This window comes from Misgurnus anguillicaudatus, chromosome 18 (assembly GCF_027580225.2).
Source record: "Misgurnus anguillicaudatus chromosome 18, ASM2758022v2, whole genome shotgun sequence".
Classification (NCBI taxonomy): Eukaryota; Metazoa; Chordata; class Actinopteri; order Cypriniformes; family Cobitidae; genus Misgurnus; species Misgurnus anguillicaudatus.
Window position 1 is genome coordinate 36,414,073 of NC_073354.2, and position 20,634 is coordinate 36,434,706.

Here is a 20,634-nt window from a genome sequence, read left to right on the forward strand (position 1 = left end):
CTCGAATTGCACCCGGTCATGACACAATGACAAATTTTTTTGTATTTGTTAAATTGCAAATAATCCAAAATGTTATCAATTATACAGTATAGGTCAGCATAGTAACAGTTTTTATCTACACTGCTGTTTTTCCTACAGAATGACTCGATTTCTCGAGACACATTTACACCTGACATATATCGACGTCTTCTCAACAGCATATGTCCGCGAAACGATATTGACACAATCTTCTCAGAAATGTAAGTTCTCTTAATACATTAAAAAAATATTTTACCACACCATCTCACTTTGAGTCAAACATGTAAGTAACATGAATTTGAAGATAATACAGTATGTTTGGAAATGAAAAAAACAGGCTGTTTCAATCCTCAAGAGACCATTAACATTGACTTCACATGATATTTGTAAATAAAATAGGCTACTAAAAAAAATATATATATATATATATATATATATATATATATATATATATATATATATATATATATATATATATATATATATATATATATATTATAGTAATATATTTAAGTATAAGTATATATGAAGAGTTTGGTTTCAAAACGCGATAAACGCCATTTTAGAAAAAATATTAGGTACCACCAAAATCAGTATTGTATCAGGTCAGTATTAAAAAGCCAATTTTTTATTCTACGCAAAATTCAATATCCGCCATGTTATTCTGTCATTCTTTTCTCCCTTTTTCCCAAAACGCGATAAACACCAATCATCCTTCTCTGCAGAATGCAAAAAATCCATTCAACAAATCACAGCGCAACATTTCACGGATTGTAAACAACAATGGAGGCACTTTGAATACACACAGAATCCTGGTTTTCCTCATCTACTTTGTACTCCGTGATCAACAAACAAAAAAAACTAAATAATACTTTTGATGGCATTGATAAACATGTGGTGGTTTTCTGTGGCGGGGAAGAAACTTAAGCCATCAACGTAAGGGGCGGCAGTGGCTCATGGTTCATGTAGGTTGTCTACAAACCGGAAGGTTGGTGGTTCAATCCCTGGCTCCACCGGACCAAGTGTCGAGGTGTCCTTGAGCAAGACACCTAACCCCAGCTGCTCCCGATGAGCTGGCTGGCGCCTTGCATGGCTGACACCGCCATCGGTGTGTGAATGGGTGAATGTGAGGCTAATTGTAAAGCGCTTTGGATGGCCATAGGTCTGTTAAAAGCGCTATATAAATGCAGTCCATTTACCATTTACCATCAACATCTTATCATTTACATGAGAGGCACTCGGGAGACGAAAAATGCAGTCTGTTGCTTGTTCTTACACGACAGCATCAAGCTTCTGTCATGCTAACACACTGACCCCAGGGGATCTAATGAAAAACTTTATTTTACTCGAAGCCAACAGAAATTGAGCAGCAACATTTTACAGCTGATCTAGGGTAACCAGACGTCCCGAAAAATTCGGGACAGTCCCGAAATCTAAGCTGCTGTCCCGAATCCCGAATTCTGCTCTAATTGTCCCGAAAATTATACTGAAACAAAATCTAAATCCCGAATCCTGCTCTAATTTCCCTGAAAATTATACTGATGGAAAATCTTGTAGTTATTGTCTGATAAAACATGCGCGAGGAGTTTGAGTCATCCTGCAGCCAGCCCCCGCCGGCTGCTCATTGGCTGCAGCATCTTTGTTTTTTAAATAGGCTGTAGGCGCACATTAAGATATGCACTGATAAGGCACAGGAGTGCTGGCCGCAGTTAAAACCTCCGCTGGCGTCGAGCCTCCGCAACCTCTGTAGGCTATAGCTCAAGTGTGAATTTAAAGTTTTATTGTTTCTATTAATTTATCTAATTCGTCTATATGCACAAAGACAATATGAGCTTTTTGTCCTCTTTTTGTTTTATAGAGTTGATTAAGAGAGTGAAAGTTACAGCAGCCGCGAGGACAGATGAAAGTGCAGGCAGTGACAGTCAGTCGCGTGAAGGAGTCAGATTGGTCGAGGGCGAGGCACTGTGTTAAAAAAGTATTATATAAATGTATATGCATATGTACTTATATTAATAAAAATATGATTGGTTCAGTAACTTCAGTTTGAAATTTAAAAGTCTTTTATAAGTACATTAAATAAAGAAATCTATTGGATGATCGTATGAAGTATAATACTTCTATAGCCTACGTATTATATCAACTTATTTATATATGTACTTATTAATATGATTGGTTCGGTTTGAAATTCATAATTTTTTGTTATTAAAGAAAATAAATAAATAAAACTATTATTGGGTGTACTGCAAACCAAGTTTTGGTGCATATCCGATAGGAATCCAATCACATTTAGAACGTGTGAACTACCAAAAAACACATGAAATCCGCAGATTGTTGTGCCAGCACGACGTCATTGCCATAGAAGTGCAGATGATCCGTAAAATAACAGAACGCTATAAAGGACGCACAGATCAAATGTAAACAGTTGTGATACACAGTATGTATTGAGAACAGGCATGCTTAACTCCCAAATAGTTATCAAAATAAAATGAAAAACCGCACTCTTAAGATATAATTTCATAGATTTATTCTAGTGCTGGGCAAAGATTAATCGCGATTAATCGCCTACAAAATAAAGATGATTTTTGCCATAATATATGAGTATGTGCTGTGTGTAATTATTATCTATAAATAAATACACACACATTCATGTATGTATTTAAGAAACATTTACATGTTTATATATATTTATTTATATTTTTATATATTCTATATTAAATATAAATTTTAAAAATGTATATATAAGTAAAACAACTCTGAAATGAATATATGAATGTGTGTGTGGTTAAATATACATAATAATTAGACACAGTACACGCACATATATTATGCCAAAAATCACTTTTATTTTGTATGCGATTAATCGCGATTAATCTTTGACCAGGACTAATTTATTCATATCATGTCCACACAGAAGGCATTTCGGCCTAAGTCATCATCAGTGTGTACTAGGGGTGTAACGGTACGCAAAAATCACGGTTCGGTGCGAACCCCGGTTTTGAAGCCACGGTTCGGTTCATTTTCGGTACAGTAAGGGAAAAATGCAAACATTAAACTGCAGGTTGTTTATTACTATAAACTTTTTTTACAATTTGTTTACACTTTTTTAAACACTTTTTATTAAATATAACATATAAAATATATATAAAATGAAAAAATAATAAATAAAATACTACTGCAAAGTTCTTTTTTACATTGTTTTATAACAGAAGGTAACTCTTTTCTTAACCTTCTCTTAAACTTTTTCTACTAAAACCTTGAACTAACAAATTCAATTCCTGAATACATTTATGAACAATTAGCCTACATTTTTGCCACCAAAAATGTTCTGGTTTGATTTATTTTGGATTGTTTAACTCACAGTATTGAATTGGCTATGTACCATCTCTGTATAAAAATAATATTACTGCTCTATGTGTAACTGCATAGCAAGCAACATGATGATATACTTATTATACACTCATTTTGAGATTAGTGAGCTGCATACATAGCCATCTTTGATCTTTTGCACGTTTCTCCTATTCTTTGCTTGTGTCATCAATGTAAGCTGTGACTTTACTTACGAACCCCTCCGCAGCTGAGTGACAGCTGAGTAAGCCCGGGTTACGGCTCTTCCGTGTCCCGACCAGCTGATCGCATTGTGACAATGATATGATTGACGTGAGGTGCAGATGAAAAATCTGATCACGCATTCCTTATTCTTGCTGCCACAGAAAGCGCGTCTCATGAATGCGTAGCAACGAAAGACGCGCAACCTCTCACGCACTTTTGAAAGAACAAAGCAGCGCGTTGACACGCGTTTAACATGCGCTTTTAGATACGACACGTAAACGTTTACATCAATAATCAAACGGATATACAACTAAGTAAATAAAAATCTTTCTGCGGGCCGAATTATGTTATATGTTTGACAGAAGACTTGCGCTGAACGAGGAGACTTCCGCCACTTAATATGTTCGTGCGGAAACGCACGTATTATGTTCCGCACAGGCGCACACAAAATGCATTCGGCCTTTCGGTGCACGTGTGCACCGTGCCGAAAGCCCTGAACCGAAACGGTCCGGTTCGAATACACGTACCGTTACACCCCTAGTGTGTACTGATGAAAAAAGTGTGGGTTTATTTCATTTTTATTTATTTATTTTTGTCAAATTGGATATGCACTAAAATCAGATTTGGACTGACAGTGTGAATAAGGTCTGATAGAGAGGCTGCAAATAGCAGGGGAGGTGTCACACGGTAACACACTTTAAGGGATGTCGGTTTCAAAGAAGCCAAATAATTTTCATCATCAGATGAACTGTTGGCCAATTCCTTAGTGTGGTCTGAAGGCTCCAGAATAAATAACATTTAAATTAAACTGGCCATCAGCGCAATCAAATTAAATGCAAGGGAAAATAAAATGAAATGATCCCTATAAGAGAAGTACTTTTTGACTGTAAATAAAATTGTAAGGAGTAAAAAGTACTTTTTTTCTTAAAAAATGTAATTAAGTAAAAGTATTGTTTTTTTATTGTACTCAAGTAAAGTAAAAATACCCAAAAATAATACTTAAGTAAAGTAATCAAGTAAAATTACCTCTGACAAAGTAAGTGTTTTAATTAATGCCAATAATGTTTTTTTAATCAGTGTATATCACCTGTCAACTAAATGAATATAACATGACAAAGATAAATGCACATGTATATATTGATCCAATAGATTTATGGCATTTTGAAAAAAAAAACTTGTAATGGATTTACTGCATTTAGCGGAAAAAATCATCAGTTTCTATAATAAATCTTTTAAAATCAAATTATGGATTTTAACTTTTAAAGTTGTAATAACCTAAAGATTCTATGTGAAAGTTTGTAACAGAAAATAGTAACCCTCGTTCCCTGAAGGAAGGGAACGGAGACGTCACGTCGTGACCGACGAATTGGGAATCGCTTCGCGGGTGACCTATCTGCTTCGAGAAACCTTTAAAACGCCAATGAACTTGGCATGCAGATAATTGCATCTGCCGGCGCCGCCCCGCCGCACAGGTATTTAATGAGCGGCAGGTGCAGTTATCAAATCAGCTATTTTTTGCTGAGAAAGCTGGACAGAAGGAAAGGGTCCGGCCGATATCAGCAGTGGAACAGCAAACTGTGGCGACGGGACGTGACGTCTCCGTTCCCTTCCTTCAGGGAACGAGGGTTACATATGTAACCGAGACGTTCCCTTTCAGTCGGTCACTACGACGTCACGTCGTGACCGACGAATTGGTAATCCCTACCAAAGCGCCACTGAAGCTGACCCTTCCAGTGCCTGCATAAACCCTCCGACTCTCCTCTTTAAGGGAACGGAAATGGGGTTGAAGCAGAGGCCGGTCACTACTTGTTCCTTAACCCACGATAGTGACTAGGCGAACTGGGAAGCGAACTCGTCAGGCGGGACTAAGATCGCTGCGGAAGAAAAACCCTCTAGGGGTCTACCACTAAGGTGATGGATAAAAAGACACGAGGTCTATAAAAATACACTCTCTTAGCAACACTAGAGAGGCGCGGAACGAACTCCGCTAAGGGAAACGTGGTAAATCATAAACTTTCCACGGAAATACTCACAAAGAAACCACTAGGGGGCACAATGTGGGCGCTAGCCTCACCCAGAAAGTCAAGAATACATCTAGTGAGAGGCTGGCAGCCGATGCTCTGCAACATCGGTCACCAAGCGGTGGAAAAGACAAAAAAACATTTTTTGTAACGTTTTTGCCTTAATGGCCTTCCATAATGGTGCGGTTTCTGCGCAGCCAAAAAGAAAGGCTCCAAGGCGACACAGGAGCCGTTCCTTGATGTTCTCACTGATCTGACAAGAGAACTCGAGAGGATACCGGCTCAACACGAACACTGTAGAATCTAGTGAACGTATTAGGTGTCACCCAGCCAGCAGCTCTACAAATATCTGAAAGCGAGGAACCACGAGCCAAAGCCCAAGATGAAGCCACGCTTCTGGTTGAATGGGCTCTCAAACCAAAAGGGCAAGGAATGCCCTGTTTCTCATAAGCCAGGGCGATTGTGTCTACAATCCAATGAGACATCCTCTGTTTAGTGACAGCTTTCCCTTTCTGCTGACCACCGTAACAGACAAAGAGCTGTTCTGAGGTCCGAAAGCTTTGAGTGCGATCCACATACACACGTAGTGCACGTACAGAACATAACAAAGCCATAGCTGGGTCTGCCTCAGAAGGCAGCGCTTGAAAAGTCCACCACCTGATCTCTAAAGGAAGTGGTGGGAACTTTAGGCACGTAGCCCGGCCGGGGTCTCAGTTTAACGCTGGATTCAGCCGGCCCGAACTGAAGGCACGAATCGTTGACCGAAAATGCATGAAAATCCCCTATCCTTTTAATAGAAGCCAATGCGAGGAGCGTCAAAGTTTTCATAGTGAGAAACTTGACGCTCACCGTCAGCAGAGGCTCGAAAGGGCAGTGCTAAACTTTCTGCACCATGGACAAGTCCCAAGGAGGAATAGAGGGAGGCGCGAAGGATTCAGCCTCCGTGCCCCTCTTTAAAACCTTATGACCAGATCGTGCTGACCCACAGATCTACCGTCTATGGGTGCGTGATGCGCGGATATCCGCTATATCTACTTTAATAGTAGATGGTGACAGCCTCTTCTCCAAGCGGTGCTGGAGATATGAAAGCACAATACTGATCAAGCATTCTCGGGGGTCCTCTCGCTGAGAGGTACACCAAACAACAAACAGGTTCCATTTCAGCGTATACGCCTGTCTCATAGACGGTGCTCGCGCTGCAGCGATGGTGTTAGATACCGCCTGGGGTAAACCACCTAAAACCTCCGCGCCCCGTCCAAAGACCACACATGGGGGTTCCACAGATCGGGGCGAGGGTGCCATAATGTGCCAAGGAGTCAGCCAGGGAGGGACTGTCGCGAGGAGAGTGAACTCTGTAAAACCAATTCCTAGTTGTCCGGTACGGTGCAACTAATAGAATGCGCTCCTCGTCCTCCCTGACTTTGCACAGTGTCTGCGCAATAAAGCTTACTGGGGAAAACCCCGCGGCCAGCTGTGTGCCAGTGCATCCACGCCGAGTGTTCCTTCGCATAATGAATAAAACAGGCGACAATGGGTTGTCTTTGAAGAAGCAAACAGATCTAACTGCGCTCTGCCGAAACATTTCCAAATCAGCTGAACCGACCGGGGGTGGAGTCGCCACTCGCCGGAGCGCGCTGCTCGTGAGAGCGCGACTGCCGCTGTGTTCAGCGACCCCGACATGTGAATGGCACGAAGAGACCTCAGATACTTCTGACTCCAGAGGAGGAGAGACGGGCGAGATGCGACAGGTGACGAGAGCGCAGACCGCCTTGGCGATAGATATACGCTACAGCCGCAGTGTTGTCGGTGCGCACTACATCTTAAGCATCAAACCACGTTGACGAAACGGACGAGCGCAAGATATGCAGTGCACAGCTCGAGGCAATTTATGCTAATGTCGCTGGAATGTCGAACAGACCCCCGAAGCGACGAGCCCGCCGTACGTGGAATCTTTGCCAACAATAGCATGCCTGGAGACCTCTCAGTGGCACCCGCACCCTGAGAAACGCTGGGTCTGACCACGGGGTGAAAGTGTGACGGCATCTCGATGTAATTATAATACTGTGAAAGCCGGTGAGCCACGCTCTCCTCGGGACTCGGTCATAAAGCCAACACTGAAGCAGTCTCATATGGACCAGGCCGAGCGGTGTCACGGTCGCGGCTGCTGTCATATGCCCCAGAAGTTTCTACAATTATTTCAGTGGAACCGCAACCCTGCCTTTAAATGTTGAGGCAAGCCAGAATTGACTGAACACGCGCTTCTATGAGACGTGTTGTTAAATCTACCAAATCCCGTTACTTTCCGAGAAAAGAGATTCTCTGCACAGGGCAAAGTTTACTCTTTCCCCAGTTGGCCTGAAGACCGAGACGAGCGAGGTGTTTAAGTACACGATCTATGTGTGTGCACAGCATCTGACGAAACTGAGCTATTATGAGCCAATACGCCAAAACGCAAACACCACTCTCTCTCTCAGGGGCTGCAGTGCGCCATCCGCAACTTTCATGAAGACACAGGGAGAGAGAGAGAGAAAGCCCGAACGGTGAGACTTTGTACTGATATGCCCTCCCCTTGAACACAAAGCGGAGAAACGGCCTGTGTTGGGGGAGTATGGAGACATGAAAGTACGCGTCCTTCAGGTTGAAGGCTGCAAACCAATCCTATGGGCGGATGCATTAAAATATGCTCCTCTGCGTAAACATTTTGAACAGCATTCTGTGAATGTGAATTCTGTGAATTCTCGATTCAGTACGCGCAGATCTAGGATCGGACGCAACCCGCCACTCTTCTTGGGTACAATGAAGGGCTGTAAAGCCCTGAATTTATCTCGGCTGGAGGGACCGGCTGGATCACGTCCTTTCGCCAATAGGACAGCAATCTCCGCACGCAGTACGTGCGCATCGACAGCCTTCACCGTGGTGAAGCGAATGCCTGAATATTTGTAAGGTAGCTGGGCAAATTGAATGCGTAACCGAGACGGATCGTGCATAAAAGCCAACGCGACGGGCTGGGAAGCTCTTCCCAGGCCCCCAGATACCGAGGGAGAGGAAATTAACGGCACGATGTGTGTACCCGTGGCGAGCGGAGACGGGGAACTCAACGGCGCGTGCTCTTTGGCCGCATTGTGAGATGTTGTGTGTAATGAAACACTCACCCGAAACCGCTGATGGATGCTGAGCAAAGGCTCCTTTGTAGATGTCCCGCTCGATACATCCGCTGGCGAAAGAGGAAGAGGAGAACTTAGGGTTTTGAGCCCGTCCGAAACTCCTGTATGCCTCCGGTGATCTGGAGAAAGAAGAGGAATTCGCTCTTTGAGGTTAGTGGGTGCCGATTGAAGTCGGCGGAACACAAAACGAAACCAAGGATTCCCCACCCGGCCCTCCTCCGGGGTGGGGGGGGAGAATGATGCTTTCACCATCTCCTGAAGAGCGATCCTCTCAATCTTCAGATCGCCCGACTCAGAGCCGTTAAGTTTCATTTTCCACCTCTGTAGCGGGCTGAGTGGGCGGGTGTACTGCTTACGACAGGTTCCTCAGAGCTGCCGGGATGAAGGAACAAAAAAAGCCGTAGCAGGAAGCCCTCGGCGAAAAGCAGACCAATATACTGACGTAACGGAGGGGGCAGCTAGGCTCCGACGTGGCATGATGCCTCAGTCTGCTCTAAAGCGGCCGATCATTGTTGGACACTCTCAGCCGCGTCGCCGAAATGGCTGGTCTAAAATGGAACATTAGGACGATTATTAACGACCTACTTAATGCCCGCAAGACACAACCAGAGATGGCATTCCTGGACCACCGGGGGTGGGCATAGCACGTCCGGCGGCCTGTGGGGTGAACCCAGTCGCACGTAGCGCCAGGTCAGAGCCACACAGGAATCTTTAGTTGCCGGACCGTGACCTCACCTGTGCAGATCCTTCAGTGCCTTAGCCTGGCGGACCTGCATCACGCCATGGCGCGCACGGCAGAGGCCGCCTCTCACAAGCCCGTGGGCACCCCGGGAAGAAAGGCACAGAAGGTTGGGGCTGTTCTTGCAGTCCTGAAGTGCCAATCATCTAGGCGGGACGGTGCGGTGGGGGAGGAGCTCTCCGCTCCACGCAGACCGTCTCCGCGCTACCGAGCGTACATGGCCGCCACTCGGGGTCGAGCACAGGAGCCCCTACCCAACCCGAAGGCGGGAGTGGGTCCGAGTCGGCGACCGAATAGATGACCCCCTCTCCGATGCTGTGACAGACATAGAATCCTCGTGAGGACTGAAAGAGGACGAGAGCGCGTAGAACACGCGCCACCCGTCTCTTACGGCACCTCTGGCTGTGGATGGGGGTGCTGAGAGTCACTGGACGAACCAGCTAACCGATTCAGCACTGTTTATACGGAGATAAGATTTCCGGAGTTTTGCCACCGCACCTTTAACGGGGCTCCGCAACGGAAAAACGGGGGTGACGTTCCCGGAGGTACGAAACCCGTCTCCGCCATCCAAGAGGTTCATGCTCTCTTAGGAGTATGAACCCTCCACGATCGCAGCCTCAGCATGCACTCTTGCGCACGAGAGAAAACGATCGTGGCCACCCGGGGACCCATACATTTGCCGCATCCAGAAACACGGACGGAAAGACACCTTTAAAAAGACGCTCCCGTCTCAGTGCAAGTGAAATGCTGTCTTTAAAAAGACGCAGAACACCGCAATACTCTTTTAGAGGAAATACTCTTTTAATGTGCTGATGTTGATGAAGCACACAGGGGAACGGCTACGCACACACTCAACTAAGAGTGAGAAAAAAGTCAAAAAATTAAAAAGAGAGGTGGAACACCCGCGAGCCTCCGCTGAAATGCCTTTGCCCAACCAAATCAAACACGCAGAGTTCTCCAAAGAGCAGAGAGTAGCTTCTCGTGAGCAGTCAGTCTGCCAGCTTTCGAAGCTAAAAAGCTGATTTGATAACTGCACCTGCCGCTCATTAAATACCTGTGCGGCGGGGCGGCGCCGGCAGATGCAATTATCTGCATGCCAAGTTCATTGGCGTTTTAAAGGTTTCTCGAAGCAGATAGGTCACCCGCAAAGCGGTTCCCAATTCGTCGGTCACGACGTGACGTCGTAGTGACCGACTGAAAGGGAACACATTTTACCAAAATTAGTCAAAATGGATTTATTGCATTTTGGAAGAAAACTCTTCATATATATATTGTTCTAGTCAAATGTTTCTTTGAAATAAATCTCTTTTAGTTCAGTCACGTTGTAGTTTCTATATGGCAATATTTAGGTAAGTTTTTATTTATGTCAATGAATGTGCTGTGTGTGGCCTAGAGGACTTCTCGGGTCCCAAATAACTTTTGACCCGAACCCGAGTTGCAACAATATATATTGGGGAGAGCGGGGGAAGTACCAATTTTTCAGAAAAACTTAATTTTAAAAGATAATGTATTAGACAGATATATATGTTGCTGTGGTCAATAACTCACAAGTGTGGTCTATCAATACCAGGTGGAATTTTAATCAAATGTAAAAGGACTTATAAGTATAATTTTACTTTGAACATAAGTATTGAATTGTTACTCTTTTTTGTGTTAAACTTATTTTTAGTAAATATACATGATTATGACCTTGTTAATATGTAACTGCAAACATATTTTGTAATTTATTTTTGTAAAAAATAATGAAATTACATTTTCATTTTAAATTTCAGTTTTATCAAATGTTTCAAAAGCAACCTACAGTACAAACTAGGGTTGGAACGTTACATGTATTCGTTTCGAACCGAAACGGTACGGGGGTCACGGTTCGGTGCGTGAATTTAAATGGAGAATACACGGTATGAAAATAAAAAAAACTTGCGTGCAAAATAATTAATGTAATGCGGAACTACTGTAAGATAAGCGGGTTCTTTATGGACAGCTAATCTGTTGCCCCGCTGTAGCTCTGAAGCTCTGATTGGCGCCGATACAGCCGAGCTCCGCCTATGTATGCGCTCTATCAGAAGCCGTCTACATTCTGGCACTCTGCAGTTTTTTGTAGGGTCCGCCGGTCCAGTCAGTTAGTGAGCAGCGATAGTGAGGATGGCAAGTGGTGTTCCACAAGAGTTAGACGCTCCGCCAGCCTCTTTAAGATCGCAAGTTTGGCAAAACTCCAGTTTTCCAGTCAGTTACAATAGTACAGGTGAGAGAGTGGTGGAAAAGACGAGGACTTTGCGTCGGCGTTGTTCAGCAGTTGTTAGGTATGTGAGTGGAAATACATCTAATCAGGGCTCTCAAGTCTCACGCATTCACCTTGACACACACGCATTTCAGTCAGTTCACACGACTTTGTATTTCTCACGCTGAGAAGTAGGAGATAAATTGTCCTGCTAATATACAATTAATGGATGAGGCGCAGTTCTGTCAAGTTCAGCTGCTTTTTTAAAGTGTGCTGTGCTCAACTTTACGCAGCGCCATCAGCGTCAGAGTACCGCGAGAAATCTTGCGGAGGAGGCTGATTTCAAATCGCTTTCGCGTTACTCTGACGTCATCCACTTGTCGTTTCTTGCAGCCCCTCCTGAAGTCGTACACACCTATTAATTCATCCTACAAGCCTACTTTTTTGTTCTTTAGTACATTGATATGAAATAAGGCCAAAATGTAATTTTAAAATGTATTTAGGTAACACTTGTAATACATTTTAACCCATATTTGTATGAAAGATGAGTACAAGATTACTTAAAGTGGTATACATTTTTGAAATACAAGATAGTATGTTAAATGCATTTCAGTTCGTATTCATGACATCTCAAAATAACACTGATAAGGACACCTATGTTTTTAAGATTAGCTTAAGTACTTAAAAAATGCCTTCTTCATTTTTGTTTTGCTTTTCCCTCCATTGTACCGAAAGTGAATCGAACCGTGGCGCCTGAACCGAGGTACGAACCGAACCGGGACTTCTGTGTACCGTTCCACCCCTAGTACAAACCTAAACTGTTGAGAATAAAAATTTTAACAGTTTGAACACTATGAAAATGAAATTAAATCAGAATAATATAAATTTTTTACATATACAACAGTATTAGCAGCGGGACAGAGGTAACAAGTGTTGCTTTCGAACCTACAGGATCTCCTCACATTTAAACCCAATTTTCTTTTATTTTGAAAAACTCAGAGAGGTCAAACTTCAGGATGTGTTACAGCACTAAATAACCTGTAGATTGATCAGTATTGTAACACATGAAACCAGAAACACAATGCGTTATAAGAACAAAATTCAATTCAATTTTATTTATATAGCGCTTTTCACAATTGTTATTTTGTTTCAAAGCAGCTTTACATTAATATGACCGCTTTAGGAATTTACTTATCATGGTTGAAAACAGCTTTCTGGATCTACACGCTGAAAATGGTGAGTAAATAACGTGATATTTGTCAGCTCTGTCAGGAGTGTTATGCCTAAGATGCTGTCGTAGTTTGGGATGCAAATGTTATCAGGGCTCGGAGAAAATCGCTTTGTTACTTTCGTCCCGTGTTACTTTTGCCCCAGTTCTCCCCTATATTTTAAGAAAGACCTGACTCGAGCCATCCCCGAGAAAAAAGGATCCGAGTCCGATCTGACCCAGTGGCAAATTACATGTATATTTAAGCAATATCGCTCGAGTAGGAGTGTGATATAGTGTGATCGAGTGATCGAGTAGGAGTGTGATATAGCCTGCGGCCTCGTGCCTCTGGCCTAATCACAGCCGTAATGATATAGAGCTATATCACACGACTCCGAGAGCGATATTGCTTTTATACAACAGTTCGACGGCACACGTTTGAAAAACGAAAACTAGAAAACAACAACGGAGTTATTTTAAAAGCCTCTTTGTTTGAGAACTACTTCTTCCGCCACGGATTTGAGGGCGGCCAGAATGACAGGTAAAACTTTCGGCTGCTTTGAAGCTCATAACAACTCAATGGACGGAAAAGCCGTTTCTTTATATTACCGTTTCTTGGTCACAAAGTGTAGTTTTAAGATTAGTTCAGTCGAGAATGTATCTGTATTATATTTAAATCTGCAGTCGATTAGTAAAGATAGCGCCTGTTTGAACGTTTGCTTAGTGAGATTCGGTACAAATGAGAACCAAAGCATGAGCGGACATCAGTGCCCCGCTGACCACCGCCCTCTCTGGGCTACATTTCTGAAAGAGATACCCTGGCTCTCATGTTGGCCTTGTTTGTTTATGATTGTCAAAATGAGATCAAATCAGCAGTATTTGGTGTCATGATCAAACTTGTACTTGTTTTTTTATTCATATTTAGTGTCTTTTGTGTTGTTATTGTTTTGGCGCGAGGTAAAAGTTAATAAAACTATACTTGTGTGACGTTACTATTGCTTTCTCATTTATTCTTAACGCGATACGAGCACTCGATTATTATTATTAAACTTTCTTGTCAGTACTATATAAAACGGTTTTTTATAAGTGTCAGAGAGATGTTTTTGCATGCTGCTTATAAATATATCAGTGGCGATATCTCATAACATGTTTTAATAGCCACGTCATGATAAAGTAAATGATCAATGTCCACATTTAAAAGCTGCGGTGCTTACCTGCAGTTCCACGGTGTTTTCGCGTTCTGATAAAAGATATAGCTCCAGAAAAAAACGAGTGTTTATATTCCTCTTTCCAAGTGTTAATCGTCCACACGATGTGACAAGACATTTCTCCCATTAACTTTAACGTAACATCCAAGAGCGCTGATCTTTGACGGAATAATACTTCTGATTGGGGATTCACAGACTGATTTATGAGCTAGTAAACTAATGAGACACACACGGAGAGTGATTCACACAGCGCGTCTGTGTTTTTCCATTCAGAGATGAGCCTGCTTAGGACCTCCATTCACTAGGTGGCGGAATAATACGAAAGGTGAAGCGGTTACAGTGCCGATATCAGTACAATATCGTATAGCTCTTAGCCAATCAGATTCGAGAACCAGAAAGAACTGTTGTATAAATATATATATATATATATATATATATATATATAGAGAGAGAGAGAGAGAGAGAGAGAGAGAGAGAGAGAGAGAGAGAGAGAGAGAGAGAGAGGTTGTCTATTCAATCAGTTAGTCAGACAGAAAGACTTGCCTATTGGCCTACTAATCCTCCCCATATATACTAATTGGCTATATCACTCTATCTCCCCTCCACTAATAAGCTGGTGTGTGGTGGGCGTTCTGGCGCAATATGGCTGCCGTCGCATCATCCAGGTGGATGCTTCACATTGGTGGTGGTTGAGGAGATTTCCTTATTCATATGTAATCGACTTTGAGGTCTGTAGAAAAGCGCTATATAAATGTAACGAATTATAAAGAAACCTATTCTATCCGGCCCTGACCAGGCAAACAATGTCGCAAGTGCTTTTGTCAAACTGAGGAGGGGTTGGAAAAGGATTCAATGCTCACACGCAAGATAGTTTGGGTCTTCTTGGATCCATTCGGCAAAAACACTTTAAATTACCCGAGACCTGACGCTGCTATTATTATACCTGACCCTTGTCCAAGGCACATGTGAAACTTTTAGAATCGAATCCGCTCGTGTTTCGGTTTTCGAAACTAAATCTGGACCCGTGAAGACCTCTAGTGTGGCCTGCAGCCCTGTTTGATGATGTCATGTATGCATTTATATTCATGATTTTTGAGTATATTAAAGCATGTGTAAGGGCTAGTTGTCACACTGGGAAGTTGTCTGTAGGGTTTTATCTTAGTACATATAAGAGCAGTGGTGGACAGTACTAAAGTCATATTTATGTATTCAAGTACATTTTTAAGTATCTGTACTTTATCAAAGTATTTTTATTTTGGAAAACCATCACTTTTACTTCACTATACATACTAGATCATAGTATCATACTTTTTACTCCACTGCATTTTTACAAAAACATTTCTTTCCTTGTTACTTCAAAATGAAGAACTAAAGGAAATGCCCACTCAAGAATATACTGATTTAATAATTGTTTAAGGCGAGTCTTCATTTAACAATTTATTGTTTATATCTGACTTAGAATATCTGACTTAGAACTAATGTTGAATTGTAGTGTTTCATGACTGTCAGTTATTTGTAAAGTAAAATTCTTGTAAAAGGGCTTTTTAAGAGCACCGTATGAAATGCATAAATGAGGACAAAAGGAGAATTTCCTTTTAAACTGTTTTAAAAAAAACGAAGTAAATTTTGATTAGGGTATTTGTACTTCTAAGAGTGAAATCAGATATCTAGCAGTGCTTGTCAAATCACCTTTATTTACTGTACTTGACAAAGTATACAGTACAATACCGACTACACGGTAACAAACAAATGTTACATTTGTGAGTTTTTGAATCCTAACCTCCAAACTAAAATTTCAGTTTCCTCATTATTACCTTAAAAGTTGCAATGTTTGTTAACCGTAAGTATTATTTTTTGTTTTCATAAATTGCTGACAGCAGCTGGTTTTTAGCCTGTGTAGCATGAATACTGAGGCATGTTGTCTGAAAAGTTCTTGGCCAGTGCTGGTTAGACAAGAATTAGTTTTTCTTTTTTTTTGTTTTGCAACCAAGACTTCAAGATATGTGCTTTTCTGTTCACAGAGATAAAATGTGCTGTGCAATGTCTCTTTTGTTTGGTGCCTGTGGTTTATTTGTCTACTGTGTTTGTGTTAATGTTGTGTTACGCAGCGGTGCCAAAAGCCGGCCATACCTCACTGTTGAGCAGATGAGAGATTTCATCAACAACAAACAGAGAGACCCTCGACTTAATGAGATCCTGTACCCGCCCCTCAAAGCCGAGCAAGTGCAGGGATTGGTGGAGAAATATGAGCCTGACAGCATGCTTTTGCAAAGAGGTTGTCTATTCAATCAGTTAGACTCCACCCACTGTGATGTTCAGTTGTCCATCTAAAAGTTCTTCATCTGGAATCTGAATAGATAAGTAAAGTGATGATGTTTAGACTATGAGCCCTTTCAAAGTCAACTAGAGCAAAGATTTGTTTGTAGAAAAGTTGTTAACATTTTTTTTAAGATTTATAAAGTGTAATGGCGGCTTTTACAAACAATGTGTAAAGGCCAGGGAACCTTTCAGAGTTGTTCCCATGGAGACAGGATTTTGTGCCTCAGTGGGGTACTTGAATGGAATTTTGTCTGCCTTAGTTCAATCTCATACACACACAAACAACTCACACATAGCACTTTTATTCTTGCCCACACAACTACAAACTTACACACACTCATATCCACTACACACATTTACCCACACATATGCTCAACCGAATGGTGGTATCAGGCAATTCACCTATCTGAAGAATCATTCATTTAAAACGTCATTTAATCTGGAGAAACCCAGACAGTCAGGAGCTCTACAATCCAACACAGCCATCGACCCCTCTTGATAAGTAGATAATATATTATGGATTTTTCATGGCTGATTCCGATACCGAAAGTTTTTTACAAGCAAACTGGCCGATACAAAGTTCCGGTTTTTTTTCTTATCAAGCAACAAACAGGAAAGAATGAAAGTATACATAGGGGAGACCGGGCTGGTTGTCTCACGGGTTGGTTGTCACACTGCTTATTACAGACACACTATATGGCGCTGTGGTACAATTTTGATATCAATCTGTTAGCCTTTGATAGCTACCTCATTTGAACTTGAGATTTTGCCGAGCAGACATAAAACATTGAGTTTAGGAGACAATTTTTTATTTTCACGTGTCAGAGTAAATTTTCATGTTGGTGTTGTTTTTGTGTTGAGAGCTTGTAAGATATTAGTCATTCAAAAACAAAACACTCATTAAAAAGCCAAAAGAAGTAGCTTTATTTTGAGTAATCTTTTAGCTATCAAGTTAAAGCCGTGTGGCAGCTAGCTTAGCATGTTTGTCAAGAAGTCAGTTGGTGATGGTTGTCACATAGCTTGCGGGGTTGGTTGTCACCAGTGTTGGGGCTTGTTACTCAAAAAAGTAATATATTACTTATTACATATTACTCTCAAAAATAGTAATGCCTTACTTTACTTTATTGCTCCCTGGAGAAAGTAACTAGTTATATTACTAGTTACCTTTTTTCTGGACAAGAATGTTTATTTGGGCAAGCCACGGCCAAGAAAACATCCAAACACAAAACTCCCAAATCAATAAAAAGTTACAATTTTATTAGATTAAATTTGACAACAATTTACTCATTCAAAATACAGGGATGACAACAGGTTGCAATTCATTTTAGATGGACACCTTTAAATGGACAGCTGATGAAAGAATGACGTTCACAATAAATTATTTCCTGATAAAGACTTCCAAGAGTTAGTGCACATTATTTACCCACCAACTATACACAGCAAATTCATCCAACACCCAAACATATAAATATATCAATTTAACACCGCAAAGTAATAAATACACAATCAATTCAATAAATATCCTTAATATCACTTAAGCTAAAGACACAGCCTTCGTCAATTACGGTAAAATTGATATACAAAATTGATGGGATAAACAACCTGCACGCAACCCCTGTTTACATACATACAAACAAACAATGAAATGAGCGCCGGGGGACCATGGCATAACCTTACATTCATCAAGGTCTCCACGGCAAGAAAACCCACCGTAAATACATCACATTTTAATACAACATAAAAATTACTGCTGGCTTCCTTACCCGCTACCGGACGTGGGGCACAGCGTTCGGAGAAACATTAAAGAGTGTGCACTTCACCGTCAAGTTATTTTCCTTCCGTTGAACATAATAAAATAATGACTGAATCTCCACCAGTCGAAAGTAGCTTTCTGTTGCTTGGAACCTTCCTCTGAAAAAGCGCTTGCCGTTGTTGACGCTTCCATTTTCCCGATCTGTCTTTGAGTGTGCCGCTCTGTGCTGCTGGCTGCCGGGTGTCGACCAATCGTTGATGGTAAATGATACCTCGTGCCAAACTTAGACAAATCACTGTTCCATTCACGCCCTCCTCCCCTTCCCTTTTGTTCTCTGTGTTGTGTGCCTGTTACTTTGTAACGCGTTACACCCAACACTGGTTGTCACATGTGAGTATTGGACATTTAGACCTTTTTAAGACTGTTGGTCTGTTTTTGTTTGCTGTTAGGCAACTTATAATAAAGAGGTTTTAGCACTAAAAATTATTTCATTTTATTTCTCAACACAGTAGACAATTCAAATGATCACGCACTTAAATCCCATAGTTTAAACATAATGGGCATTGATGACAACTATCATAGGGGTGCTATTCATATTAAAACTTATTTGCAGTTTCTAGCTTAAAAAACTAAAAAGTTACACATTATCTTTTCAGATCCCAATTTATCACTGAAATCCTATTGAACCACTATAGGGACAACCAACCCCTTGATAAACCACATTGTGTCAGAGTGTCTTTAATGGTTTATTACTTCCTGTTACAATACATTTTAAAAGTAAAAAGTATACACATTTAATGCCAAGACCCCAAGTTTCATTTCATGTTAGAATTACTGCTGAAAGATTTTTTGAAGATGAGCAATTCATGCATGAGTAAAAATTGTGACAACCAACCCCGGTCTCCCCTAAATAAGATGTTTATTTGGTATTTATCAGGCTAAGCTGAGTTTTGGCTATATTGATAACAATAACTGAATTCTCAATTTTACCTATTGTTCATAACTGAGCAGCACAAATATGAATTATAACAATTGATAAGTCTGATAAAAGACAGACAAACTTATCCAAATTAAATAAATTGTTCTGTATAATAAAAAAAATACAAATGTATCTAAATAAAAAAACTGTGTTGTTTACAGTAAGATTGCAGAACTTGCCATCAGCATGTATTTTAAGTGTGTGAGAGAGATGTTCAGTGTGTGAGTACGACATGGCAATAATAATGAAATACATATCCAGTCCTTATCAATCCTAATTTAGCATGAATTTGGCCTTATTCAAGAAACCTGCATTATTTAGCGCATTCATCGGAACTTGTTCTTGTAACTTTCACTCTTTGAGTGCGTGTGCCGCACGTCCAAGTAAATGACATCAGCGGAGTGCGAGAGCGGTTTGAAATCAGACTCCTCTGTATGAAGTCGTTCTCTTGGTACTTTGATGTTATCTGCATGTCATCTGCATGTCAGTTCTTGCATCGTCAGGTAAAGTTGAAAATACAAAAAAAAAAACTAGAGACAGCTATGAACTAGGCACAGAACCTCTTTCAATAATTGTATATAGCAGGAAGCATCGCTTCTCAGCATGAGAAATACAAGGTGTGGCGTGTGAGCGCGTGAACTGACTGAAATGCATGTGTCTCACTGTGAATGCTTGAGACTTGAGAACCCTGCAAATTTACTCTTTTTAATTTACCGCAATTAACTTCTGATTTATGGCCGGTCAACCGGTGCATCCCTAATTCTAAGAAGACGTCTTTCATGAAGAAGCCTTATTAATATACAACATAAGAAGCAAGAGAATCTCAGATCTTCTGTGGAGGTGCCAGCACACCTCATACTTCTACTCACCAGAGTGAATCCTCCTTTTAATCAAATCTCATGGTTTTGAACAGGTGAAAAGTCACTGAGATGAAACTCACTCATAAGAGGAAAACTGTTGAGATGTCAGAGAGGAAACTGCAGTATAGTAATTAGGTTGTAGGAGTCCACAGAGGGCATGGCACCTTTTATTATTGTAAAGTGGCCAGAGAGACTGCTGGGATCTTACACACGAGACTTTCTTTGAGCATGTCCTGCAATCTTCATTCTTGTTAAAAGATACATTAAGACACATCCAGTCAGCTGATGTAAATGTTTATTAAAGTTTAATGAACATTTCTCATACTTCTGGAGTCTTCTAAACTGTAAAAAATGTATAATCAGTAAGTCATAGCAACATAGGTTTTTGTGTTACTTTAAATTAAGTTAAACAATTTCTACTTGTTTTATTTTAGTTATGTCAACTTATTAAAACTTAAAATAGTTGGTTGAATTGACTTGGAATAACCAATTTGATTAAACTTTCTTTACAGCTGTAATGATTAGAGTATGCAGCTGATCCAATTGCAGGTAAGGTTTTAACATAACAGAATAAAACAAAATAATCCAGACAGGGTACA

At 41.1% G+C, this 20,634-nt stretch overlaps 1 protein-coding gene across 1 annotated transcript in view; it reads left to right on the forward strand.

Annotated features, from left to right (window-relative positions):
• The window catches only part of plcb1l (phospholipase C beta 1-like), a 115,516-nt gene that overhangs the window by 45,583 nt on the left and 49,299 nt on the right, over positions 1-20,634 (forward strand). The window contains exons 8-9 of the mRNA XM_055185507.2: positions 139-239; positions 16,233-16,399. Coding sequence (XP_055041482.2) covers positions 139-239; positions 16,233-16,399 — 268 coding nt within the window. The remainder of the gene's footprint in view (positions 1-138; positions 240-16,232; positions 16,400-20,634) is intronic.